This window comes from Penicillium expansum (genome assembly GCF_000769745.1).
Source record: "Penicillium expansum strain MD-8 chromosome Unknown contig83, whole genome shotgun sequence".
NCBI classification, from domain to species: Eukaryota; Fungi; Ascomycota; class Eurotiomycetes; order Eurotiales; family Aspergillaceae; genus Penicillium; species Penicillium expansum.
The window spans coordinates 122,591-148,240 of NW_015971356.1; the positions used below are offsets into that span (position 1 = coordinate 122,591).

Here is a 25,650-nt window from a genome sequence, read left to right on the forward strand (position 1 = left end):
AGTTCTACAAATAGCAAATGCGGCTCTACAACTGCCAACAGAGCTGCTGCATGAGTATGCCCAATTAACACAATTTGCTTTTCGTTTAACCTTGTCCATTTCCTTCTGCCATATTTGAGGCTTGTGGGTAGTATTGCCATACGTAATATAATAGACTTCACAGCGTGTGGGTTTATTATACACGGGAACAGCAACCGTGAGTACTACAAAGATTGCAACATAGAATACATGAGAGGTAACCCAGATCTGAAGAATTGCCTTCCATACTTCCTCGCTCATGTCTGGTAGAATTCAGCGTGGTCTTGACCTACGAGAGAGGTGAGTGATTCATGTGCGCGAATCGCTTCAACATGGCGCGCAGTTGAAGCTCAAGCTTGAGTTCATGGGGCATTATAATGAGCCGAATCTAGAGCTTTTTCATGATTATAATGACAATGAAGATGGCCTCTGCAATCTTGAGCATAAGCCGCAGAATGACGTGTGGGTTATTAAGAGACAGAAAAGTCTGATCTCTTAATCGGCATACTATGGGTTGTATATTGTATTCTATTAGGTGATGCAAATCAATTTGATACCCCTTTCAAATCTCTCCCTCGAATACAAACTTCAACACAAGACCACCGCCAATGACTATATTTTTCAACAAAGAAAGGTTGATGAGCCCAGTAACGCTGAAAGGAACCAAGACCATCTGTTCTTCCGGCTTTAGCATCGCCGACCTAAAATACCAAGGAGATGTAACACCCAGCCATGCAACAACCCAGCAATAGCCAAGGGCCTTGTGCCACCACGCCGGCAAGCTGATATTGTTCTGAGAGCCCTGTGTTCGTTTCCAGAAAGCCTGAACACCGTCTTCTATCATATAGGCGACAACGAAAGAGAGGAAAAATGACATAGTCCAAGGATTCCATGGTGAAACGTTTCGCAAACTATCGAGTACAACATGGATTAAACCGGAGAGAAAGAAAACGACGAACACGTTTGTGTATCGTTCCACGAACGATGATCTAGGCAGACAGAGGACATCCCGCGCTAGAAAGTTGCTAGTTGATGTGAGGGGCTGTCGTAGCATTTGATGCCAGAATTTTCTACAAGAACCATTAAGATTAGATGCAATCAAAGCGATAAGCATATAAGCAACTCACCCCCAGAAGTTTCGTAGCGTATAGATATCTGCCATTCTCCCAATAAGCGGCGGACTGTTCGAGGGAGAATCCCCCAGGCTCACAAAGATGATCGAAGCAACACGGTAGTAGAAGCTAAGTAAGATTCGAGACACGACGAACCAAGTGATGAGAGTCTGAACAGCCTGTGCTATCCACTCTCGCCCGGGAATATCCCATTGATGGCTAGAAGAAATTGACCATTCTTCGTCTTGGTCATTCATGGCGTGTTGCAAAGCCAACACACTAAATATATCTAGAACTAGAAACTGCCAGATAGCGATAGCAGTTTCTCTAACCAAGAAGCGACCTCGTGGGATCCCATTTGGATCTCTCTTGATGTAGTATGCTGGGAAGGGTGGGACGTTCTTCACTTGTCGGGGTGTGTTGACCGCTCGCGTGCATGTGAGTAGCTGAACAGCATCGACTAGACGAGATAAGAAGCTCTTAGTGTTTCCATTGGCGTCGACGAAATCTCGCCCGTCTTGAGGGTTGATCAGCAGCAAGTCCAGTGCTGTCAAGACGAAGGTTATAGAGCTTCCAAGGAAATTGGTAGATATATACCCCGGTGCCTGAACAGGATACACCATTTGCGACACGATCCATATCATACATGGTATAGACAGACAACGTAGGACGGATTGTTTAGGTGTTGTGATTAGGATAATGCAGGGGATGAGACCCTGGAGGATAGAGAAAGCGAGCAACCGCCCGTTCGATTGATATTGAACCATGACTGTTGGAGATTTGACAAAAAGAAAGATTTTTTCTTTCAATCTCATTTTGAGGGGCTTCTATCATTAAGAACCAAGAGCAATTTGCCTTTTGTGCATAATATTACCTGATTGGTGAATCGGAGCGTTTGCAAAGAGTGCAGGTCCACGGTGGGCCCTAATCCCTTACATAGGCAATCTGTAAGATATATCCAGCTCACCCGTGAACACCAGTATCTTTGCTATTTATTCACCGGTTGTACTATGTATTATTTGCTTTCTTGGCTAAGAAATTGACGACTACTACATTTCTAACATCTTCAGAGTTGATGCCTCCAGGGTTGATGAAATTAGATATCAAGACCACCTGCAGACTAACCACATCTGATAGGTAACTTTGGTGGCTGATGGTGCTAACCCAAATCGATCTATGTATATACGCTCCCGGGTTAGATATCCAACTCACTTAGCTCAGACTCATCGACGAGCGTTCTACTCTACATTGATCTATTCGTGTTCATTCACCATGATCAGGGACAGTGTGTTAAACATTCAGACTTTTGGTAAATGGAACCCCCTCTATTTTCTCAATGCTGAGAGCTTGTGCGACTTCTCAAATACGAGGGCGCATTGGATCAGAGTTTTCCTCAAAAATCATCGAATAAATACGTCGGATGGACGAAATGCTGGCAAATTCTAGAATGACTCGGAAGATTACTTCCTGGTAAACTACCATCCTGACCGATTACCAATTCAACCAATTCAGTTTGTTGAGATGAGAGGTCCGAGCAGGGTTCCCATCTGATCTCATATCCCCTTTGATAACGCAACAAGTAAAATTGGAGCAATGTCCCCGGCTTTCTATATTTCAAGCTCGCCAACCCCACATTTTTAACAGAGAGTCCTTCCATTGAAGGTCATTACCAGCCGCTGTGAACGAAAGGTGTTTGGAGACTCGGTTTTGTGGTAGATGGCAATACAACACTTGATCTGGCCATATTCGGGATGTTGCTGAATATCCTTGATCCTTGCAATCTGAGCCTTTTTTTCTTGTTGAGCTTCTTGACAAGTTGGGATACACTCGCTATATAATATTACCAAGTTTGCTGACAACAAAGCGGCTGGGAGAAACATCACTCGAAGGGATAAAGGCGTAGCCTGTAGTGGGAGTATATCAGGTGCTCAGTAGTAATTAAACAGCGTCACTGGATAATAAATGAGCATACTATAATTATTATACAGTACATAGTAAGTCTTGTAGCAATCTATGCGAAATTGAGCAAGATATATACTATGGATCCCAAGTGCAAATGACTTTGCTTATGTATGTACCCAGGATCCTCAAAGTACATAACAAATATATATCTAATCCAAGGCAACATCTTTTGATCCCATTAGATGGTTATTCCTTTTGTCTAACAGTCTACCACATATAAACTTACATGGATTTGTCAATTCTACTTAGGGCCTGGCTTCTGTTAGAATGTGGCCCAGGCGGCACACATCTACCCATATAAAACACATTTCCAAAGTGAAGAAGAGCATGCCTACAAAATAAAAATCTCCCTCCTGTCAAGTCTAACACCCGTGGACCGAGCTAACAACGTAATCATTCTATAGTCGTATACTAATTCCCACATCCATCTATATATGGCTGTAGCTTGCATCTTGAAATTAAATTACACGCGTATGTTGTAGTATTTAGGGCTTCCACTCACTCACGTTTACCAACCCTCCATACAATAAAGAGCAATCTACATCGAAGAATACGCATCTTATATCGCAGTAGCACACCCTCCAACCCTGGCCCAAGCATCATAGGCACTAATCCTCTTTCAATATAAGTCCAAGTTAGTCCCCGCTCGTCCGATGCTTATCTTGCCCTAATCTCGGGGCAGCGGAAGTCGCGTCCACACCTCGGTATGATTCCCAGCTCCAGCACGGTCCCTACTTTATCCTGGGATCTAATCGCGGGGCTTGATGTCCCTGTCAATCCGGGGTGCAGAGGAGCTTGTGTGGAGTCTGGTGCGGGAGCTTGTTTTGTCTCCTGGATCCTGGATTTGAGCTTATTCAAAATTACATATGGTATACGTGTGTATTAATTACACTGGTATTTTTGGGCACTAGCTTTTTTTAAACTCTTTTCTTTCAAATGTTCACTATCACATTGGACACATATATCTAGCTTACAATATACCTGTGGACATATCTAATCTATCGATTTTATATTTTTATGTTTACATATGATAGAACAATTCTGGGACAATAAATGCCTCGTATCATTGATATTATCCGACGGGACATCACACGATCTAAATCCGCCGGGAGTGAACATAGGAAAATGAAATCTAATCAACGGAGAATCATGTACGTCGACACCAGAAGGACCGGGTCTTTTCGCCCGGGCGGGAATTAACGCCATACCCTCAGCAAAATAGGACAGACGCCGGGGTGACATCTACATCCGCAGACCTCCCCCGGAATCCCGCAAAAAACAAGTCATATCATGCCATGCATTATACCACAAACCGATGCAACGGACACACGCTGCAAAGAACAAACATCAAATAAGGATTAAACTGTTTATGCGCCGAATTCCTTGACGTCGCTCTTCTTGCCCTGGAGGGCGAGGGGGACGATGCCGCTGACGTGCATCTCAGGTCCGTAGACGTGCATGTCGAGGCCAAGCTCAATACCGACGGACTTGATGTTCTTGAGACCCTCCTGGTAGTTGGGACCGGCACGGCGGACCCAGATCTGGACCTTGTGCTCGTTGAGGACAGTGGCGACCTCGCGGATGGCGCGGATGACACCCTTGAAGGTGCTGGCCACGTTGGTGAAGTTGGCAATACCTCCACCGATGAAGAGGACCTTGCCCTCGGGGTGCATGGGGGCACGCAGCATCAGGTCCAGCACGGTGCGGGCGTAGTTGAAAGTCTGGGTCTCGGTGGGGGCACCGGAGTACTCGCCGTAGTTGGCAAGCTCGCTGACGAAACCAGCGGAGGCAATGGCGTCGGCGTAAACGACGGAAGCACCACCACCGGCGACGAGGGTCCACACACGGCCGGTGGCGTTGAGGACGGTCAACTTGAGTGAGGCACCGGTCTTGGCATCCATGTCGGAGATGAACTTCTCCTCCTTGGACAGCTCACGACCGAAGGGGGCGGGGAACTCCATCGGCGGGCCAGCGTCGATGCTGACCTTGCCATCAGCCGAGGCGAGGGCAGGGGAGCCCAGGGCAGCGGGGCTGCGAGCAACAGCCCACTTGGTACCGCACTCGAACTCAGCGGTCTGGTCGAGCTTGGCGGCCAAATCCAAGAAGTGAACCTCAGCGGAGGTGGCGTCAGCGTTGGGGATGACGACCAGAGGGTTGATCTCGAGGTAGGTGAACTGGCAGTCAACGTAGACGGCGTACAGGCGAGAGATGAAGTCAACCAGGACATTGTGAACACCCTTGGGGACCTTGCTCAGCAGGGTCGCGGCGATCTCCTCGTTGGAGGGGTACTGCTTGAGGTTGACGGGGATCAACAGCTTCTCGGCCTTAGCATCGACATCACCGACATCAACACCACCCTCGTGGGTGAAGAGGATCCAGTCACCCTAGAATTGAACCGTTAGCTTCTATTCTTTTTTCTTCTTTTCTTTTTTCAATTTGCGTTCAAAACTGCGGGGAAAGCTTACCTCACGGACGGAGTTAATGTTGATGTAGTATTCGGTCTCCTGGGGGTGAGGCACGAAGGGCTCAACCAGGAATTGGCGGAGAACGCCAGTGACGGTCTCAACCTGGACATCCTTAGTGGCACGAGCCTCGATCCAGTCCCGGGCCTCAGTCCAGGTCTTGTTCAAGGCGAGCAGACCGCTCTTACCACGACGCTTGATCAATTGATCGGGTTTGGCGACAAACTTAGCGCCGGGGGTCAGAAGCCAAGGGAAGGAGACCTCAGCCTGGTCGAGGACATCCTTGATGGCCTTGTCATCGGGGAAGTGAAGGGAGGCGAGGCGGGCAGGAGGGTTGTGTGTAGCGGAGGCAGGGAGAGGAGTAGGCTTAATCACTGGGGCGCGAGTGAGGTGGTAGTTGAGGATGGCCTTGCCGTCGGCCTCGAGGATAGATTTGGCGGACATGATGTGATGATTGAATTAAGGGAGAGATGTGAGAAAGAGAAAAAGAGAGAAATGGAAAAAGAGGGGGATGTTTTGAGCTGAATTGTAAGAAAGAGAGATTCCGGAAAAGGTGGGAATCGTTTCTGGAGTGTACTGTAGTGTACGGCGTACACAAAAAAAAAAAGTTGTTCTGGAGATTACAGCGTACAACTCGGTAGGTCCCACCTGTTGAGGAACAGACCAGAACGGAAGATCCTAAGAAGGTGGGGGGTAAGATATGCCCTTCGTTGGGAAATTCTCCACAAAACTCCGTAGGGAATCGGAGTACGGAGTACGTTAGAGCGTATTGAGTACATTTTGGTGGCGCCACTTGTTCCTAATTTGAGATGAACGGAGTACTTGTTGGTCCCCCGACACCGCTTGGAGATGTTTTCTGTTGAATTAATAGTCCGTAGTCCGGGATCTTTTTTTGTACAAATTATCCCGATTCAGTCCTCCGAATGTATATCCCGAGTGTATATACCGAGGTCTTTTATACTTTTTTGACATTTGAGATTTGAATTTCGTAGATAGTACAAGTTGAATACTTTGAAAATATTAATATTACATATAGATAGAATATATTATACATATATTTTTCTATGTACTCCGTAGAATTCATTAATATCCCCCCATACTTTTTGTGTATTAAGTATGTATCAAACTTACCAAGTGGGTACAGTATCGTCAGTACCCGGTACTTTGGGGACTGCCAAGTGTTGAGCTGTTTGCGGATCCAGCGGTCTGGGACGAGCTGTACGGTGTATCTGCGAGTCCTCCGAGTATCTCACCCCGCGGATTTTTCTCAACAGCTGCTTTTTCTGCCCCTTCTCTCTTACTACCTCATCCTTTCTTTCTCCTTTTTCTCTATTTCCTCTAATTTCGCATCGAGCGGCTTGTTTAACGCATAAAGTGAGTTCCTTCTTTTTTTTTTTCTTTCTCTCTCTCTCTTATCCATTGCTCTTCCGCATATCCACACACCCCTCCAAACGGCATTCTTACAATTGCCTGCACTATTGGCCAATTGCTTCGAAAATCCAATTTGCATGCTAATTGCAACCTAGATTCATCATGCCCGCCTCTACTCTCTCCGCTGGCAACGGCGTGCAGTCTGCCAACGACAACATCACCCGCTTCGCCCCTCCTAGCCGTGCCCTCTCGCCCTCCCAACACAGCCTCTTCCACAACAAGACACGATGCTTCGTGTAGTAAGTCATGGGATTCTACCCCTACGACCTCGACATGAGGCACTAACGAAAGATCAGTGGTATGCAACCCCGAGCCGTGCAGGGCATGCTCGACTTTGATTTCATCTGCAAGCGCTCGACTCCTTCCGTAGCGGGTATTATCTACACCTTCGGTGGTCAGTTCGTCAGCAAGATGTACTGGGGTACCAGCGAGACCCTCCTTCCCGTCTACCAGGACGTTGAGAAGGCCATGGCCAAGCACCCCGACGTTGACACCGTTGTCAACTTCGCCTCTTCTCGTTCCGTCTACACCTCCACCATGGAGTTGATGGAGAACCCCCAGATCCGCTCCATCGCCATTATTGCCGAGGGTGTGCCCGAGCGTGTAAGTTCTGCCTCTGCCCGTGTTACCTCGGATTTATTGCTAACAACTACCAAAGCGTGCTCGTGAGATTATGGTCACCGCCAAGGAGAAGGGCATCACCATTATTGGTCCCGCCACTGTTGGTGGTATCAAGCCTGGTGCGTACAAGATCGGTAACACTGGTGGTATGATGGACAACATTGTCGCCTCCAAGCTGTACCGCAAGGGTTCCGTCGGCTACGTCTCCAAGTCCGGTGGTATGTCCAACGAATTGAACAACATTATCTCCCAGAACACCGACGGTGTGTTCGAGGGTGTTGCCATTGGTGGTGATCGTTACCCCGGTACCACCTTCATCGATCACTTGCTCCGTTACCAGGCCGAGCCCGAGTGCAAGATCCTTGTGCTGCTCGGTGAGGTCGGTGGTGTTGAGGAGTACCGTGTGATTGAGGCCATCAAGAACGGCACCATCACCAAGCCCATCGTTGCTTGGGCTATCGGAACCTGCGCCAGCTTGTTCAAGACCGAGGTCCAGTTCGGTCACGCCGGTGCCTCCGCCAACTCCGATCTCGAGACTGCCGTCACCAAGAACAAGGCCATGCGTGAAGCTGGCATCCACGTCCCCGAAACCTTCGAGGACCTCCCCCAGATCCTCAAGCAGGTTTATGACGCTGAGCTCCAGAAGGGCAACATTACCCCCGCCCCCGAGCCCGTTGTGCCCAAGATCCCCATTGACTACTCCTGGGCCCAGGAGCTCGGTCTCGTCCGTAAGCCCGCTGCCTTCATTTCCACCATCTCCGACGACCGTGGCCAGGAGCTGCTCTACGCCGGTATGCCCATCTCCGATGTCTTCCGAGAGGATATTGGCATTGGTGGTGTCATGTCTCTCCTGTGGTTCCGCCGCCGCCTGCCCCCCTACGCCAGCAAGTTCCTCGAGATGGTTCTCATGCTGACTGCCGATCACGGTCCCGCCGTCTCCGGTGCCATGAACACTATCATCACCACCCGTGCTGGCAAGGATCTTATCAGTGCTCTCGTTTCCGGTCTGCTGACCATCGGTTCGCGTTTCGGTGGTGCCCTGGATGGTGCCGCTGAGGAGTTCACCAAGGCCTTCGACAAGGGTCTGAGCCCCCGTGACTTCGTCGACAGCATGCGCAAGGAGAACAAGCTTATCCCCGGTATTGGCCACAAGGTCAAGTCCCGCAACAACCCCGATCTCCGTGTCGAGCTCGTCAAGGAGTTTGTCAAGAAGCACTTCCCCAGCACCAAGCTGCTCGACTACGCCATCGCTGTTGAGACCGTCACCACCTCTAAGAAGGATAACTTGATCCTCAACGTCGACGGCTGTGTCGCTGTCTGCTTCGTTGACCTCCTCCGTAACTGCGGTGCCTTCTCCCCCGAGGAGTGCGAGGACTACATGCGCATGGGTGTCCTTAACGGTCTGTTCGTGCTCGGCCGCTCTATCGGTCTCATTGCCCACTACCTTGACCAGAAGCGCCTGCGCACCGGTCTCTACCGCCACCCCTGGGATGACATCACCTACCTCCTCCCCACCCTGCAGAAGGGCGGTGCCGAGGGCCGTGTCGAGGTCAACCTGTGATTTTGTTTATGACGTTTTGCAGCGCCGTCCGCTGGCATATAGTCCGTCCGTTCAGGGCGGTGGAGTTCGGATGGTTCATCCCTTGGTTTTTCTTTTTTTATGTTTTCTGAGCAGTTATGTGTATCGATGTACCTGCGTTCATGTGGCATGACCAAGTTGACGGGTTGACACTCAAGAAGGGTGCAACCCGGCTACGGATCTGATTTAATTCGTTTTGCAGTAGATGACTAGACCTCTTTGGGAAATAATGAACGTGCCATTGCCGCATGATACTTTTTTTTCAGCGTAGTATGTACCTACATAGTAGCATTCGTCATAGTCGAAGTACACATTGGCCTTCTCCCCTCGAAGATGGACCGTGCCCCCGATTAGGAAAGATCCTTATCGCTTATCAGTCACAATCTTTTCTAGCCTCAACCTCAGCTTCAAGATTCACCCACCTTGCATTCTACCCAGCACACTACGTCTACACGCAGCTCTTATATAATCCGAACGAGCCACACAGTACCCTATCCATACTGCTTCCAAGCCGCCGCCTCCTCTCAACCCAAATCTCAATCACACCAACACCAACACCATCATGGTCCGCCTCAAAAACCGCTACCTTCTCGTGGACATCCTCTACCCAGACCCAAAAACCTGGCCCACAACCCCAGGAACAAAACCACACAACCCCCAACTAGCAATCCACTCCCCAACCTCCGACGCCCTAACCCAAGGCTTCCTAGCCAAGATGATCCGCGAGTCCGTGGCAGAGCTATACGGCGACTATGGAATCGGCAAGCTAGGCGGCGCCTCCGCCGGCGGAATAACGAGTGGGTTTCCATTTTCCAGCCCCAAAATCTATCCACAGAACCACCCACTAATCACATCCTATAGTAAAATACCTCTCACCAGCAACATCCACCGCTATCGTACGGTGTCCGCGCGCCTCCTTCCGCCTCGTCTGGTCAGCACTTACGTACATGTCCGGCGTGCCGGAGCCGGCGAATGGCCCGAAACGTGCGGGGACAGGCCGCGAGCGCGGGTGTGTTTTCCGCGTGATTCGGGTTTCGGGGACGATGCGGAAGGCTGAGGAGGAGGCTATTCGGAGGGCTAGGAGGGAGATTGTTCGGGTTAAGGATGCGGAGGAGAAGGGTGTTCTTGGGATGCTGGTTGGTGGGGGGTCTTCTGTTGTTGATTGTGTTATGGATGAGAGTGAGGATGAAGGGATGGATGATTGAGAGTGAATGAGGATGAGGATGAGGTTGGTATGTGTTGTATTGTACGTTTTCTTATACTTCTAATGAGATACCCCAGTCTTTAGTGCGTTAGGCTATGCGTGTTTATTTTCGGCTATCGTACATTTATCGTATCATATTTGGCGTTTAGAATGGCTGGGAAGTCCTTGGAATAGGATGATTACTTGCGGTGCACCCGCACGCCACTGTCTGGCATTTCCTTCTTCCACTTCTCCAGTTCCTCGTCGTAGTCATGTCCGTCATCCTCGTCGGGTCCGTCATCCACCGCACCTGTCGCCTCGACCTGGCTCGCTGCATTGCGCACACGGACTTCCTCCTCCAGATCCTTCACCTCCTGCTCATCATATTCATCCTTGGCATCCAACCAACGCTCCTGCACATCCCGCACGTCTGTGACACCCATACCTTCCCGAACAGCTACTTGCCAGACGGTATCGTTGGCGCCCTCGGCGGGACCAAAGGCATACCCGGACGCACGGTCGATGGCGCGCAGGAGACTCATCATACTCTTTTTGTCCTCGACGGCCAGCGTCTCGAAGGCAACGAGTCCGAATTCCTCGACCAAATCGATGATGGTCTGGTTTAACTTGCCGAATTTCTCGTGCGAGAACCGCGAGGACTCGCTTTCTAGTTCCGGTAGTAGGTAGGAAAGGTCCTGTACTTCGGTGTAGTATTCTAAGTTGAAGGGGAGCGGGGCGTAGTTGGCAAGATTGTCGATTTTCGTGAGGACATTGAGGTGTGGGAGGTCAAGTTGGAGCATGGCGCGGAGGGAGAGGAGGAGGGCGGAGATGTACATTGAGGGGAGGGTGAGGGTATATGAATCGACGAGATGAATGACGATCAACTGTTTTATGGGAGCTTGATTAACTGATGGTCCTTTGTATTGCGCTTAATCGGGCCTTGCTGTTACTAACCCGGATACCCATCTTCTGGATCTTGTAGAAGATATTGCGTAATGAGGCGTGGTGTGTAAATAGCTCGACTTGGCCGGGACAGTCGAAAAGAATATAATCATCTGAGAATTCATGAATATTAGAAATGTATACAACCGGAATATGTCAGACATACCGCCAAGCTCCTTCAGTCCGTTTTCCAGCCAGTCGAAGTTGTTTTCTAGCTCTTCGAGAGCATATAAGACACCACCATTTGGACCCAACTTGTCTTCTTCCATAATATCCTCGAGAGTAACTAGATCCCGTACATCCAGCGCGCATGGATATGAGGTCTTGTCGTTAGCGGGGTCAAGGTTGACGACCGAGCATTTGCGGCCGATTGCACCCAGGAACTGATGCATGCCATTGCAGTACGTGGACTTGCCAGCGCCCGGTGGACCAATCACCAGCTGTGCAAAGGGCATCTTGTCAATATCACGAAGATGTGAGAAGTTTTGTTTGTGCTGAAAGCAAATGATGTCAAGCCGTTCTTCTTTTTTTCCTTATCGATGCGGCGCGGGGAATCAGAGGGCGGTGACAATGGCAGAAAAGGAGACGGCCAAAGGCCCCGGGGAGCTTGGGGTTTGATCTTCTACAACTCCGCAGCTTGCACAAGATGGCTTCTCGTGAGTGGTTTCCGACATTAATTTCCATTCCATTTGAGCTATATCTAATTTCTTATTGCAGATCAATTTACTGTGGCATCCCCACCTACGGATGCTATCTCGGCCTTGAAGTTCTCCCCAGACCCCAACTCCACGCGAATTGTGGTTTCGTCATGGGATAAGAACGTGTACCTGTACGACTTGCGGGATGAAAATGGAAAGGTGGGAGAGGGAAAGTTATTGCAGAAGTTTGAGCACCGCGCTCCAGTACTGGACGTCTGCTTCGGCGAGAACGAGAACGAGATCTACACAGCGGGACTGGACTGGGACGTGAGGAAGTAAGTTACTTCCATTGAGTCCTGCTACTATTCCTGGCTTATACCAACTCACTAGGATCGACCTCAACACCTCCGAGCAGACCGTGCTCAGCAGCCACGAAGCCGGTGTGCGCCATGTCGTATTCAGCCGCGAGCACAACATCGTCATCTCCGCCTCATGGGACTCAACACTGCACATCCACCAGCCAGATGCTGGCGCAAACCCCGACTCCCTGCCGATCATTGTCCCCCTCCCGTCGAAGCCATTCTCAATCTCCGCAACCGCCACGAAGCTGATCGTCGCAATGGCATCGCGCGCATTGCACATCTACGACCTCAAAGCACTAGCCCTCCTCACTGCACAATCAGACAGCACAGCCCCAGGCGGTAATGTAGTCGAAGTTGAGCCCTGGCAGCGTCGCGAAAGCAGCTTGAAATTCATGACCCGCGCCGTTGCCTGCATGCCTGATGATGCTGGATACGCCTCGTCTAGCATTGAGGGCCGTGTTGCGGTCGAGTGGTTCGACCCGTCGCCCGAATCTCAGGCCCGCAAATACGCTTTCAAGTGCCACCGCCAGACTGCCGAGGATGGTGTGGACGTCGTCTATCCAGTCAACGCATTGGCTTTCCACCCCGTCTTTGGCACCTTTGCCTCCGGCGGCGGTGACGGTGTTGTTGCGCTCTGGGATGGAATCTCTAAGCGCCGTATCCGTCAATATCAAAAATACCAAAACAGCGTCTCGGCTGTTGCTTTCAGTGCCAGCGGCCAGCATCTGGCTATTGCAGTCAGCCCTGGATTCGAAGACGGCCATGACGAGGTCCCCGAAGGCACAGTGAAGATTTACGTACGGGAGTTGGGCGAGACGGAGGCTAAGGGCAAGGGCGCAAAATAGGTTCGGGAAAATTATTCTTTTCTTGATTCCATACTGAAATGAAGCGTCTGTCCAATGTTGATACCACACATGAAATCTAATAAAAAAAAATCCAAAACACAAGCGCAAGCATTCACTCATTTAATTCCAATCATAGCATTTTCCCAAGGTCTAACAAAAGGGGAAATCTTGGTATATCTACATTATCTACGTAGTCTCGTGTTCGTCTCCCAAAGTGCAACCACTAGACATCTACTCAGCCTTGCGAACAGAGACTGTCCCATCGGCCATACCGAAGTAGGCTGCAACAGGCCGCTCACCACCAATGCCACCGGCAGCAGTAGCCTGGGGACCGGTCTGGCCGTGGAAAATACCGACCTCAAGCACACCGGTAATCTCCTTGATCTTGCGAGCCAACACACCAACCGCCCACACACCATCCTTGCCATTACCATCCTGGCCAGCCTCGAGATCGGCCTTAATCAGCATCGGCTTGAAGGGAGCATCGATAATGAAGAAGCCCTGATCGGTCTTGAGGGGACCTTCCTTGGCGCTCGCGGACGGGCGGATGGCGGGGTTGACACTGCCGAGTTCCTGCAGCTTGCGGATAACGCGGTGGGCGGCGATCGGGGCGACCTCGATGGGGATTGATTTCCAGTTTGTGAGGAGACGGGGTTGGAGTTTTCGGTGATCTAAAATTGGGAGCATGGGTTAGTTGGGGGTATTATTATAGCAAAGAGGAACCAAAAAAACAAGCGGAAGAAAAAGGTCTACTTCCGAAGATCATCCAAACCAAACCCCATAGATACAATGCAGAATGAAAGTAATATTAGATTAGATCAGATCAGATCAGAACTCACCAGCAACACAGATAAACTCCTTGGCTTGCATAGCGACAATCTTCTCCTGGAACAAGCAAGCACCACCACCCTTGATGCAGTTCAAATCCTCGTCGACCTCGTCCGCACCATCGAACGCCACGTCGAGAACAGTGCCCAACGGAATGCTGTCATACTCAACAGCAGTCAATCCGGCACTGATAATCAGCTGCTTGGACTGGTAACCGGTCGGGATGTACTTCGTGGCGGAGGTGTCAACTCCGAGACCCTTGATGGCCTCAACGACGTACACGATTGTCGTACCGCTGCCGATACCGACCCAGCGGGCATCCTTGGGGTAGTGCTTTTCGACGGCGACCTTGGCGGCGGCGCGCTTGGCTTCTTCGACGGCGGACATGGTGGATTGGAGTCTTTGGTGACTTTGGAGGGTGCTGCGAAAAAGTGTGGGGATGGTGGGGAGGGTAAGTCTACGGCAGAGGAAAAGAGGGGAGATGAGGGCCGGTTGGAGCATGGAATCCTCTTTTATAGACGCTCTTTAGGGTAAAGTTGGTGGTTTTTTGAGGGAAAAGGAAAATAGAGAGCAAATGAAATTAAGCATAAAAATAATCTACCACCTTAGCTTGGTTAGAAGTCTTCTAGCACTATAAAGTCACGTTACAGTTATGGGGTTTAGCACTTGCAGGGGGTTTTTTTTTCTATAAAACTTAAGCCGAGATATTCTAATTAAATTCAAGGTTATATAGAATATTTTCAAATGATTATCGGTCTTATATTGTGCATGTAAGAGGAGATACAATGTCGGATCAACATACCCGAGTGGTACGGAGTATACACTCTATATACTCTTCATACAACCGAGGACAAGAATATCATATAATAGTTACATTTTTAAAGGAAAACTCCCTTAAATCCCATAGCAATAGACAACGCAAATGAAATATGCATATTCGAAAGATCCCTTAGCAGCATGGAAGCTGGCTATACCTTTTTCTCTCTGGCAATCTCCACAGCTCTCCACGGCTCATTTCATCCAAGAACTCCAAACTGAGAGTCGTAGTAGTTGGTCATAAACTAGGAGTAATTCCCGCAAATCTTCCTGGCAGCAGGCAGAACCTTAGCTATATAACCAATTAGCTGAAGCATTCTCCCCTACAAAGAGGACCATACTTAGAATAGTATCCATGCCACATTTATTCAAGGCGCAGCTTCCCCCAGCACTGTGAATCACAGGTCGGACCAAGCAGATACAGTGCCAGTTAACCTTTTTGCAGCTGGTTTTCTCCATTCCTTTTTCTAAACATGGAAGGACACAGGCAGGAAGATCCTCCCCTAGGGCATATGCCAGCGTAGCAAAGACGAGGACAACGATAGCCAATTTCATTTTGGATAATGTAGTCTCGTGAAATTGCTCAATTGATTTTCAGATGAGAGCAGTTGGTGCAATGTGACATTGGGGCAATGAACGGTATAAATATTTTGTGGACCACATTGATATAAGTACTAGAGTCTTGGTCGGGGTTCTCTTTCAGCTCTACCTTTCAGATGTACATCAATTGTACAATGTAGCTTGCCTTAATATTGTTCTTTTGCGAACTTGAAACTAAATAATGTTGATTCCCTGTCGATTTCGTTTCGACTACTCCATGGGGCCGCGATAGCCACTTTATTTACTAGGATTGTCAAAGAACTCCATATTGTTGCCACCGGAATTTCAAAAAGATCTGATTTATTTGTAATTCTAAAAGGAAAACGTCCTGGTGTCTAGCAAATTGCATGATCAAAATCCCATAAACACCCAGTGAGGCTCTTCATTGCAGCCTTGATTGTCAGGCAATCACATGCGCTTACTAAAAACAGTCGCGCATCAACAAGTCGACATCCACTACTCCATCATTTGGGAACTTGCATGATTGGAGAGCAGATACCGTGAGCAACACGAGAAGAATCACATACCGATAAACGGGAAATGGTTTGACCCTCAAAACAAAGCTCTACCACTTCCCCCGCACTACTTGATATCCACCATGACGGATGCCTTCCCCGCCGCCCTGACAGGGCCAACCTCCAAGGAGCGCAAATATGATCGTCAGCTCCGCCTGTGGGCAGCAACTGGCCAACAAGCACTTGAGGACTCTCATGTTTTGCTGGTGAATTCTGATGGCCCTCTCGGCCAATACAACACCGGTGTCACCGGCGTTGCCGGCGTTGAAACACTCAAAAACCTTGTACTGCCCGGAATTGGTGGTTTCACCATCGTCGACCCAGCAATAGTCACCGAGTCTGATCTAGGTGTGAACTTCTTCCTGGAAGAAGAGTCCCTGGGCAAGTCCCGTGCCGAGGAAACCTGCCGACTGCTGAAAGAACTGAATCCAGACGTGGAGGGACATTACTATGCCAAGGTATGATTTCCCATGTCTGTAAAGTAGATGTTCGTTGACTAACTTCTGAAAAAGCGCGTCGAGGAGCTTCTCACAGACCCTGACCTCTTGTCCCAGTACAAGCTGGTGATTATTTCGGGTCCCATCAGACGCTCGACACTAGTACCTCTGATCCAGGAAGCAAAGCAGCTGGGTATCCCCGTTTTGTACCTCCATTCAGTTGGGTTCTTCTCCACTTTTTCCGTGCAGTTGCCGGCTGAATTCCCCATTGTTGAAACACACCCGGACCCAGAATCAACCCAGGACCTGCGTCTGCTAAATCCCTGGCCTGAGCTTGTTGCCGCTGCAGCAAACTTGGACAACCTGGACACCCTGGATGACCATCAGCACGGCCATGTTCCATACATACTTCTCCTACTTCACTTCCTGGAGCAATGGAAACTGTCCCATGAAGGTAACGCACCGAGTAACTACAAAGAGAAAACTGAGTTCAGAGAGTTTGTGCGGTCCCAAACGCGCACTTCTAATCCAGAGGGCGGCGAAGAGAACTTCGATGAGGCCGTCGCTGCTGTACTGAAGACAATTTCACCATTCAGCCTACGTAGCTCGACCCGCGAGATCTTCGAGATGAACCAGTGTCAACAGCTGTCATCATCATCCCAAGAATTCTGGGTTATTGCCTCAGCCATCAAAACCTTCCACGCATCTCACGGCGTCCTCCCCCTCCCAGGCTCCCTACCAGACATGAAATCCCAGTCCGCAGACTACGTCTCACTACAAAACATCTACAAGGCCAAAGCACGACAAGACGTGGAAGAAGTGACAGCAACAGTACGCCAGCTCGAATCCAATCTCAGACGCCAAGCACCTGCAATCCCAGACCGAGACATCGAAGTATTCTGCAAGAATGCCGCACACATTAAAGTCGTGCTCGGCCGCGATATTCCCCAGATAAGCATCGACAGCGACGCATCAACACTGAAAACCATCCGCAACCAGCTTAGTGACCCGGACTCGCTGATCCCGATATTCATCGCGACGCAGATCCTTGACTCGGTCGTGGACGAGATCCAATCCAGCAGCCTCGAAGAGGACCGCTCTGTTGACGACGACGGGTTGTGGAACAGCCACACGGAACGCATCCTGGCTCTGCTGACCGCGGCGGATGGATCGGCTGTTTGTCAGGAGGCGCGCGCGCAGATCGCCCGTGCAATTAAGGAACTGCGTCGGGCTGAGGGCGGCGAGTTGCATAATATCTCTTCGTTGACAGGGGGCTTGGTTGCACAGGAGGCGTTGAAGGTGATTACTCGGCAGTATGGTCCGCTTGATAATACTTGTGTCTTTGATGGGGCCAGGAGTAAGAGCGAGATGTATAAGCTGTGAGTGGAGGGTGGGGTTTGCTATGGACGTGCCGGATGATTGCATTGCTGTATGCAAATGCAAGGCTCCAGGTACTCGTCGAATTTGTCGAAATTTTACTCAAAGAATGTTATGATTTATGATCCAGTGATATTGTGGTTTGTAGATATCAATGAGTAGTGTCCGACTATGTAAATGACTTGGTACTCTGAAGTAGCTCAGAAGATATGTGCAAACTAGCGAGATTAGGTCATTCTTTCAGTGGGAATGCTGAGGCACTTTTGTGTTGGTCGTAGTATGGGATATGTAAATCGTTGCTCCAATGTGTGTAGCCAGACTGGGCCCAAAACGAGAGGGATTTGTCTGTTCAAGTGCGGTGACCAGTGAAGGAGATCCTCGCGAGAATAACCACAATTGCTCCAACAACTGCGGAGAGCATTTTCAGCTCTCGGTGTGATCCACCATCAAGCATAGATGATACAAGATGGATATATCAGCCATGTCTGTAGTCTATGCACGGCTCGGATGCACAAACGAAATTTCCGTTGCAGGCCATTGCTATCTTCACTTTTGTATACACTCTCCAGCGGCGGAGGTGTAATCTGCCAAGGGGTGTTATGAAGAATCGAGTCTCTCAACGTTTCCTCGGTTTCTGATTTGCACGATTCCGCTTAGAGCCCTGAGGTACACCCTTGTTCTCATACAGCTTCTCCTTCCCGAACGCCGAATCAGCAACTCGCAAGTAACTAATCACACCCTGATCAACAACAGCCATGACGACATTGCGGTATCCGTGCCGCAGTCTCATGTACATCATACGGTCCATTTTCTCCCCACGCGGAGGATCAAGTGGCGTGCTTTCAAGCAAAGCACCGAGTTGTGTCATAGTGGGCATGGTGGTCTGGTCGCGTGTGCTGACGACTGCGATACGGAAATCTGGAGTTGGAAGTGCGGACTTTTTGAAGGGAGTTGAGGGCTTGTAGATGTGGAACACGACGCGGAAGGGGGGTGTAGTATCAGATGGGTGTCTTTCGGGCGCGGCGACTGGGTCGTACCAGGGGATGATAGCGAGCTTGCGGTATACATCCACTAAGAAGGGTTGTCAGTAAGGAGGGCTAAGATAGTTACCGCAGAAAGATATGTGTGACTAACTGTAATGACGATGAATGCCAGTGCCGATGATAGGGCCAGTTGCCGTGGAGGCTGTCGAGCGAGGGTCATGGATCCAGTTAAAAAGTGATCCAAGCATACCAGCCAGACCGGGGCCATGATGCTTAGGTGGTGTTATTTCACTAGCATCTGTGGCATCCGAATCCTGCTGCTCCATGTCATCGTACCACCCGGGCGCTCGAACCAGCGCATAGCCCAGACGCCTGAGACTAGTATAAACGGAGTACCGCTCCAGTGTCAGACCACCGCGGCCCATAAAGCATGCATATGCAGCCTGCAAGCTCATAGGGACAGAGAGGTCTTCTTCTCCTGGGCCTGCGGCGGACTCAGATGGGCTAGGCCATCTGATATCCAGACTTCCTCGCTCGATGAGATATAAGGCTTCCTCTGGCAATATCCAAACACGACCTGACGAGTCTGCCTGGCCCATTGTCTTAAAGAATTGACCCTTGGGGCTGGGCACGTAGACGCATGCATCGGGGGATATTCTGGCGGAATTGGGCAAAGGCCTCGCCGGTTTAGTGGTAGACTCCGAGCTCTTTCCATCTTCTCCGCCAGCTTTCGGTGTCGCACGATCGGGCTGGGCTGGAGGAACATACCCATCGGGTGCGTAGAAAGCTATGACACGAGTTTTGGCAGCGTGGAGACGGGGATATGAGAGCGCATTGTGCATGGCCCCTCGCGAAGCGGAGAGCACATCGGCTTGAAGTTCTGTCGGATTGGGCTCAAAGTCCTTCTCGCCGCGGCGCGGAATACCCGGGGATGAATCGGCAAAGCTTTAGAGGGAATGAAGGTAAGCAATGGGTAATTGGGTAATTGAAGGAACGGTCGAGGGCAATAGACATTGGGTTCGCCATGTCATAGGAATAGGTTATGTTCATACAAATTCAAGTGGTTTAAGAAGCGGAAATCCTGCGTCTCATCGGATAGGTCGACCTCAGGCTGTGCAGAGGCATTTTCAGGGGCGCGAATAGCGTCCTCGTCTGCGTCTGCCATATTGAATTGGTTGTAAAGAATAAATCAGAGGCTGGAAGTTCCGACTCAGAGTCGGAGGGGATTAGAAAACGTGCGCTTATCGATAAGCGGGTATTTTTTTCGTCCGGCAGAATTATATCGACATGTTGTTGACCAGAGGATTTTCCTAAGATCATCAACCTTGAAGGATAACATGAATCTACAAATAGCCTTGAAGTGGAAATTCTCTTGCAAAGCTAATCTCGTCTGTTAACAACATCTGAAGCGTTGATATTTGATTGTCAACCTATCAAATATTATCATCCAAATATAAATACCCAGCCTACATTGCTGGTCCTCTCTATTGCTTTTCCAAGATCACAACTTGACTACCATAGTCACCCTTGAAGGGGAATTGCAGACCAATGTTCATCAAGGTTCCACCGGAGTAAACCACACCCTCATCAATCTTATAGGAAGCCTGCGCATCCAATCCTTGCAACCTAACACGCGGCCATGAATGATCGACATTCGGGGCGAGTTGGAAGACAAACAACACAGCTTTCTGACCATCCTCGGCGATGAACAAAACAGCAGGCCAATTTGAGTCCTCTGGAAGGTTCAATCGCCACATATCACCATTAAGAACAATTGGGTTCACCTTCTCAGCGAGAGCAATGAGCCCCGGCAGAGCTGCCTTGTCATCAGCATTCATTACAGCCGGATTGAGTTCCAAGCCAAACGAGCCGCCCATCATAGCAACATGTCCGCGGACAGCCACGGGGACTGTGCGGCCAGTCTGGTGGTTCGGGACTTCGGACAGGTGAGCACCCATCGCGCTGGGCGGATACGCGAGCGAAGTGCCAAACTGGATGGAGATGCGATCGATTGCATCTGTGTTGTCCGATGTCCAGACCTGCGGGAAGTACTGCAGAATACCTGGGTCGAAACGGCCTCCACCCGACGCGCAACCCTCCCAGAGCACATCGGGGAATTGGGTTGTTAGTTCATCGAAAACGCGGTACATGCCAAGAATGTAGGCGTGGTTTGTGGCTGGGGAAGGCATCTCGTGAATGCCTCTGTTGTTATCCCACTTGACGTAACTAATATCTGCACTCTTGAGAACATCCGAGACAGCCTTGATGATGAAGTCTTGGACTTCAGGAAGAGCGAGGTTCAACACGAGCTGGTTGCGTCTTTCGCTGCGAGGGTAGGGTCCTGCATGTAAGACCCAGTCCGGGTGCTCGTTATACAGAGTCGAGTTCGGATTGACCATTTCCGGCTCGAACCAGATACCAAAGCGCATATTCGTTGACGAGTTAGCGGCTTTTAGGTCCGTGATCTTCTTCACAATCGGCTCCAGGCCGTCTGGGAACCGGTCAGGGTTTGGAATCCAGTCGCCCAGTCCAGCATTGTCGGAGAGACGTGGGTATTCCTTGCCGAACCAGCCGTCATCCAGAACGAAGAGCTTGGCGCCTACTTCGGCAGCTTCCTTTGCCAGGTCGTAGATGCTACTCTGGTTGTAATCGAAATACAGTCCTTCCCAACTGTTCAGCAACGTAGGACGATCACTGGTGGCAAACTTGCTCTTGATGAGATGGTTGCGGTACAAGCGATGCAGGGAGCGCGACATTCCACCGAGGCCATCCTTAGAGTATACCGAGACACACTCCGGGGAAGTAAGAGTCTCCCCAGGGGCCAGATTCCACGAAAGCTGGCCAGGGTTGAAACCCAGCAGGGCACGCGTGAAGCCCTGTGCGCCCTTCTCGACGTTCACGGAGAATGAACCCGTGTACACAAGCGAGAATCCCCATACCTCTCCCTGGGACTCAGTGGAGGAGGGGTCTGCCAACGCCAGGAAAGGATTATGAAGGTGAGAGGAGTAGCCATTGGAACTTCCAAAGCCTTGGGTACCGTACGTGACCCTCTTCCTCTCGCGATGCGCTTCTCTCGCCCAGTCTCCTCGAAGACTAATCATGTCCAGTTCCTCAAACGGCAAATCTACGCTCAGACTGGCCAGAGACTCGATTGTGATATTTGCCTTTCCATGATTCGTGACATTCACACTGCGCACAATGGCATCATGCTTGGGGAAAATGGAGTAGGAGAGGTCCGCGGCCACATCGCTGTACTTGTCATATAGACTGATGACCAAGGTGCTCACATCTTCTTCTGTGCCCGTAGTGGCTGGCAACCCAGGCAGGGCAGGCTTTCCAGGGATGATCTTATGCGATTTGTACTGGAATTCAGATACGGTATACCCTTCTGACTGACGAATGCGAATCGCAGGGGTCCGGAAATCCCCTCGACCTTGGTCTGGAAACTCGCGGCGTACACGTCCTATATGACTATTCCAGCCATTAACGTCGCCTACAGTTTCCAGAGGGATATTAGCTCCGACAGAGCCGCCGAAGTGGTCTCCCAGGAGATCACCAGTTGTATTGTCCACATGGATGCGGTACGAAACAGTGTTTCCATTGAGAGCAAAGAAAGTACCGTCCGCCGCGATTGCTATATTAAACGTGATCAGGTTTGGAAAATTCAAGACAGAAATAGAGGACTCACGCTTTGTGCTTAATTCCTCAGCCATAACACCGGAGGAATGTCCAAGTAGAGCAAGGCCTGCGGCCACTGCAACACCTTTTGATAAGTAAACCATTTTGCTGTGCTACTGACAGAATTCAAGTCCAGAACCAGGGAAATACATACTTATTTATATCCTTTACCCCGATGTCTTTTCCCCGACTTGTGGGGAGGTTACATGCAGGTATTCCAAGGTTGGCTCGGACTATGTAGATCTCAATCAAGTAGAATGGGCCTCAGTTGCCAAGAACAGACTTCTACCAGTCTGTTGAATTATAACTAGTGAAATGCCGATCAAAAGATAACTTCGGCGATACCCACAAGTATATATGCTGGGGCTTATTATTGTGGAGTCGTAAACGCGGAGTAAGCCCCGGGATACTCCGTGTCGCGGGCGGTTTTGAACGTCGCTCATTGGTTTTTGCTTTCATTCCCGACGCAGTCTGTTAACTCCTCAATGCTCTGGCCCTTTTTTCTTTGGGAATAATGAGACCAGCAAAAGCCTGTTCAATATGTCGGTAAGCAATTCATACCCCGACCCAACAGACCCCGTACTCATATGTGGTAGTGAACGTCGACGAAAGTGCGACATTCCAGCACCTGGTCACGCATGTGTCTATTGCTCCGCCCGGAGTTTAGATTGTACTCGGAGGCACATCTCCGTGCCGAAAGGGCCTTCTACGCCAAAAGAAACGACGGCGGGCACAGTGTCTCTACCCGAGAAATGCACTTTACCAGATCAATACATCTGCGCGGAATTAGTGGAGCTGTATTTTGATTATGTGCATGATAAGTTCCATTCTCTCTTCCATCGACCAAGTCTGATGGAAGACTTGCGTCGGGGACAAGCACCCGAGAATTTAATATACGGGATTCTCGCATTATCGGCACGGTATGTCTTCTACTCGGCCCGAATGCATATCTAAATCTGACTTGCATAGATTTTCAAATCACCCTTCCTTCGCTGAAACAGATCCTCGAGAAAGAGGGAAAGACTATAAAAAAAGATGTGAGCAATTGCTCAACTTGAATGATGTCTCTTTGACAACAATCCAAGTTTGTGTTTTGCTCGGCGCTATTGCTGTAGTAGATGGAAACCCCGCCTCGGAGACCATCTACTACTCAATTGCATGCCGTATTGCCCAACTCCTTGATCTTCCGAACTGCCATGCTTCAAGTCGTGTGGAGCAAGAAGTCAACATAAGAGGTCTGTAGTTTGTATTGCCAAAATCCTCGAAATTACCCACACATCTAACATCCAACATAGTATGGTGGACTCTCTGCATGATAGACGTCTGGTCCTCAGCAGGAGTCCGACTCCCACGACTAATGACCCCCCAACCAAACGTCCCCCTTCCAATGAATGAAGCAACCTTCCTCTCCATGACCCGCGCCCAAGGCTTTACAGTATTAGTCTCAAACGACCGTGCCTCATCCCTGCTAGCACAGATGGTCCTCCTAAACCGAATCCTCTTAGAAATCAATGACTTCAACACCAAAGCCGCCGAAACAACCCTCACCGAAGAATACATAACAAAAACCATCTCAACCCTCTCCACAAACCTCTCCACCTGGCTCAAAAATTTACCCCCACACATGCACGACACGCCCTCCAACCTCCAATCCTACGCCTCCCAAGGCCAAGGCCACCTCTTTATAACCCTCTACCTAGGCTACTACCACTACGGCCAAATGCTCTTCTACCGCTTCTTGCACGAAGACGTCCGAGGCTACACGCCCCGCACGCACTTCTACGCACAGCAATGCAAAGAACACGCCGTTCGGCTCTGCGAGATGATCTACCGCTCCGAGGAAGTCCCCGGCTGCGCCGTGCTGTACAATATGGTCGGCCATGTACTCGTTATTGCCTCGACGGTGCAGATCCATACGTTGCTTTTTGGTGATGAGGGGAGTGTTGCTCGAGCGAGGGCGAGACTAGAGAGGAATTTTTGTATTCTGACTAAACTGCGTGCGCTATGGCCTACGCTTGATGTCTGTATGGAGCGATTGCAGGCTTTTCATCGGGCTTGTAGGAGCTCGGTTGATACTAGTTTTTGTATGGATCGGTGGATGGTGAGGTTTTTGGTTGAGTTTGCTAATCCGGTTAGAGATAAGGACGGGGTTGTGGATGGGCCTTGGGCTTTGGAGGAGATTGGGATTTGTTAGCTATAACAATGAGCTTAGCAATGTTAGTTCAATGTCAGTTGTGGATTAAGTTGAGGTCGAGGTTATGGATATAGTTGAAACCAGGCGGTGACGAGAGCGGTCAATCTAATATATATCGTATGTTTCATGGATGATGCCCCTCAAATTGAGCTGTTTACCGATTTTCAAAATATAAGGCACATTTGTTGGATCATATCACATGGAGCAAAGAAATCAAAATATCGTGGACTATAACGAAAGTTTGCGCAAGGTATGTCGCCCAATACAGCCACCAAATGCAGGAAATAACAAAAGATAGATATCGAACAGCTTGGAGAATGCCCTTAAGACCTTTGGACCTTCCTCAAGGCAGTATCAGACGATACTTGAGATGTTGAAAGAATGTCTCCGGGACATTGAGAACGAGAGCCAAAAGCAGAGCAAAGCCCAGGTGGTTGACGCAGACATGCTAAGCATTGCCATGGGATTTTTAGAGATTGGGAAATAAAGCTGAATGTATAATATAATAAGCACAAAGCTATTCAATGCCGAGAGAAGAGTCTTGGAGCTGGAGTGAGAAATAACAGAAGCAATGTACATAAGACCAGAAAGTGCAAGACCAACGCCTATACTCTGGGCACTTCCTAACTCTGAACAAAATCTACCAAAAAGAAAAAGCGAAAAAGCGAAAAAGTGAAATACAAATGACAATATACATAGTTACGAGGATAGATGATTCCTGATTTCTGAATCTATAGACCCATATATCACACAAATCCAGGTACGTGGGTACATATTGATACAAATTGTATCGCCATTGGGACAGATGCGTCAATGTGCAGATGAAATAATCACCAAATAGCCAAACAAGACCAAATGCACGTATGTAGCGGGGGAAACACTGGACAGAAGTCAAGAGAGGCAATCTAAACAGGTCGCTCAAACACCCCGTGAACCCCCGTTTCCCCCACAGATAAACAGTCCAGCTTCCAGGAAAGCCATGCAACCAACTCCAAAATGTATGCAATCGTAAGACATGTCATGATATAGCGTGGTTGCGGAGCCTTCAGCCTCCGCACCAGCCGGGG

At 49.6% G+C, this 25,650-nt stretch overlaps 13 protein-coding genes across 13 annotated transcripts; 6 read left to right on the plus strand and 7 right to left on the minus strand.

Annotated features, from left to right (window-relative positions):
- Positions 1-580: 580 nt before the first annotated feature.
- Positions 581-1,774, minus strand: PEX2_029560 (wax synthase family protein; the record flags this gene model as incomplete). The annotated part of the gene is made up of 2 exons (XM_016740231.1): positions 581-1,088; positions 1,146-1,774. The coding sequence occupies 2 exons, from the start codon at positions 1,772-1,774 to the stop codon at positions 581-583; spliced, it is 1,137 nt and encodes a 378-aa protein (XP_016597353.1).
- A 2,685-nt stretch (positions 1,775-4,459) lies between these two features.
- On the minus strand, positions 4,460-5,998 carry aclA (putative ATP citrate lyase subunit (Acl); the record flags this gene model as incomplete). The annotated part of the gene is made up of 2 exons (XM_016740232.1): positions 4,460-5,476; positions 5,558-5,998. 2 exons carry the CDS (start codon positions 5,996-5,998, stop codon positions 4,460-4,462), a joined length of 1,458 nt encoding a protein of 485 aa, XP_016597354.1.
- A 1,089-nt stretch (positions 5,999-7,087) lies between these two features.
- Positions 7,088-9,167, plus strand: PEX2_029580 (uncharacterized protein; the record flags this gene model as incomplete). The annotated part of the gene is made up of 3 exons (XM_016740233.1): positions 7,088-7,224; positions 7,282-7,588; positions 7,644-9,167. 3 exons carry the CDS (start codon positions 7,088-7,090, stop codon positions 9,165-9,167), a joined length of 1,968 nt encoding a protein of 655 aa, XP_016597355.1.
- A 580-nt stretch (positions 9,168-9,747) lies between these two features.
- On the plus strand, positions 9,748-10,390 carry PEX2_029590 (Rpp14/Pop5 family protein; the record flags this gene model as incomplete). The annotated part of the gene is made up of 2 exons (XM_016740234.1): positions 9,748-9,982; positions 10,047-10,390. 2 exons carry the CDS (start codon positions 9,748-9,750, stop codon positions 10,388-10,390), a joined length of 579 nt encoding a protein of 192 aa, XP_016597356.1.
- Positions 10,391-10,568: 178 nt separating this feature from the next.
- On the minus strand, positions 10,569-11,765 carry PEX2_029600 (GTPase GPN2; the record flags this gene model as incomplete). Its single annotated transcript, XM_016740235.1, has 3 exons — positions 10,569-11,252; positions 11,323-11,423; positions 11,477-11,765. The coding sequence occupies 3 exons, from the start codon at positions 11,763-11,765 to the stop codon at positions 10,569-10,571; spliced, it is 1,074 nt and encodes a 357-aa protein (XP_016597357.1).
- A 191-nt stretch (positions 11,766-11,956) lies between these two features.
- Positions 11,957-13,155, plus strand: PEX2_029610 (WD40 repeat domain-containing protein; the record flags this gene model as incomplete). Its single annotated transcript, XM_016740236.1, has 3 exons — positions 11,957-11,966; positions 12,028-12,283; positions 12,339-13,155. The coding sequence occupies 3 exons, from the start codon at positions 11,957-11,959 to the stop codon at positions 13,153-13,155; spliced, it is 1,083 nt and encodes a 360-aa protein (XP_016597358.1).
- A 231-nt stretch (positions 13,156-13,386) lies between these two features.
- Positions 13,387-14,370, minus strand: PEX2_029620 (ribose-5-phosphate isomerase RKI1; the record flags this gene model as incomplete). Its single annotated transcript, XM_016740237.1, has 2 exons — positions 13,387-13,826; positions 13,995-14,370. 2 exons carry the CDS (start codon positions 14,368-14,370, stop codon positions 13,387-13,389), a joined length of 816 nt encoding a protein of 271 aa, XP_016597359.1.
- A 717-nt stretch (positions 14,371-15,087) lies between these two features.
- Positions 15,088-15,354, minus strand: PEX2_029630 (uncharacterized protein; the record flags this gene model as incomplete). Its single annotated transcript, XM_016740238.1, has 1 exon — positions 15,088-15,354. The coding sequence occupies one exon, from the start codon at positions 15,352-15,354 to the stop codon at positions 15,088-15,090; it is 267 nt and encodes an 88-aa protein (XP_016597360.1).
- A 643-nt stretch (positions 15,355-15,997) lies between these two features.
- PEX2_029640 (NEDD8-activating enzyme E1 regulatory subunit) lies at positions 15,998-17,734 on the plus strand (the record flags this gene model as incomplete). The annotated part of the gene is made up of 2 exons (XM_016740239.1): positions 15,998-16,372; positions 16,427-17,734. 2 exons carry the CDS (start codon positions 15,998-16,000, stop codon positions 17,732-17,734), a joined length of 1,683 nt encoding a protein of 560 aa, XP_016597361.1.
- A 610-nt stretch (positions 17,735-18,344) lies between these two features.
- On the minus strand, positions 18,345-19,876 carry PEX2_029650 (tRNA-splicing endonuclease subunit SEN54 family protein; the record flags this gene model as incomplete). Its single annotated transcript, XM_016740240.1, has 3 exons — positions 18,345-18,799; positions 18,863-19,656; positions 19,764-19,876. The coding sequence occupies 3 exons, from the start codon at positions 19,874-19,876 to the stop codon at positions 18,345-18,347; spliced, it is 1,362 nt and encodes a 453-aa protein (XP_016597362.1).
- Positions 19,877-20,195: 319 nt separating this feature from the next.
- Positions 20,196-22,493, minus strand: PEX2_029660 (alpha-galactosidase; the record flags this gene model as incomplete). Its single annotated transcript, XM_016740241.1, has 2 exons — positions 20,196-22,345; positions 22,400-22,493. The coding sequence occupies 2 exons, from the start codon at positions 22,491-22,493 to the stop codon at positions 20,196-20,198; spliced, it is 2,244 nt and encodes a 747-aa protein (XP_016597363.1).
- Positions 22,494-23,776: 1,283 nt separating this feature from the next.
- Positions 23,777-24,583, plus strand: PEX2_029670 (fungal specific transcription factor domain-containing protein; the record flags this gene model as incomplete). Its single annotated transcript, XM_016740242.1, has 1 exon — positions 23,777-24,583. The coding sequence occupies one exon, from the start codon at positions 23,777-23,779 to the stop codon at positions 24,581-24,583; it is 807 nt and encodes a 268-aa protein (XP_016597364.1).
- Positions 24,584-24,782: 199 nt separating this feature from the next.
- On the plus strand, positions 24,783-25,070 carry PEX2_029680 (uncharacterized protein; the record flags this gene model as incomplete). Its single annotated transcript, XM_016740243.1, has 2 exons — positions 24,783-24,833; positions 24,882-25,070. The coding sequence occupies 2 exons, from the start codon at positions 24,783-24,785 to the stop codon at positions 25,068-25,070; spliced, it is 240 nt and encodes a 79-aa protein (XP_016597365.1).
- Between the last annotated feature and the right edge of the window lie 580 nt (positions 25,071-25,650).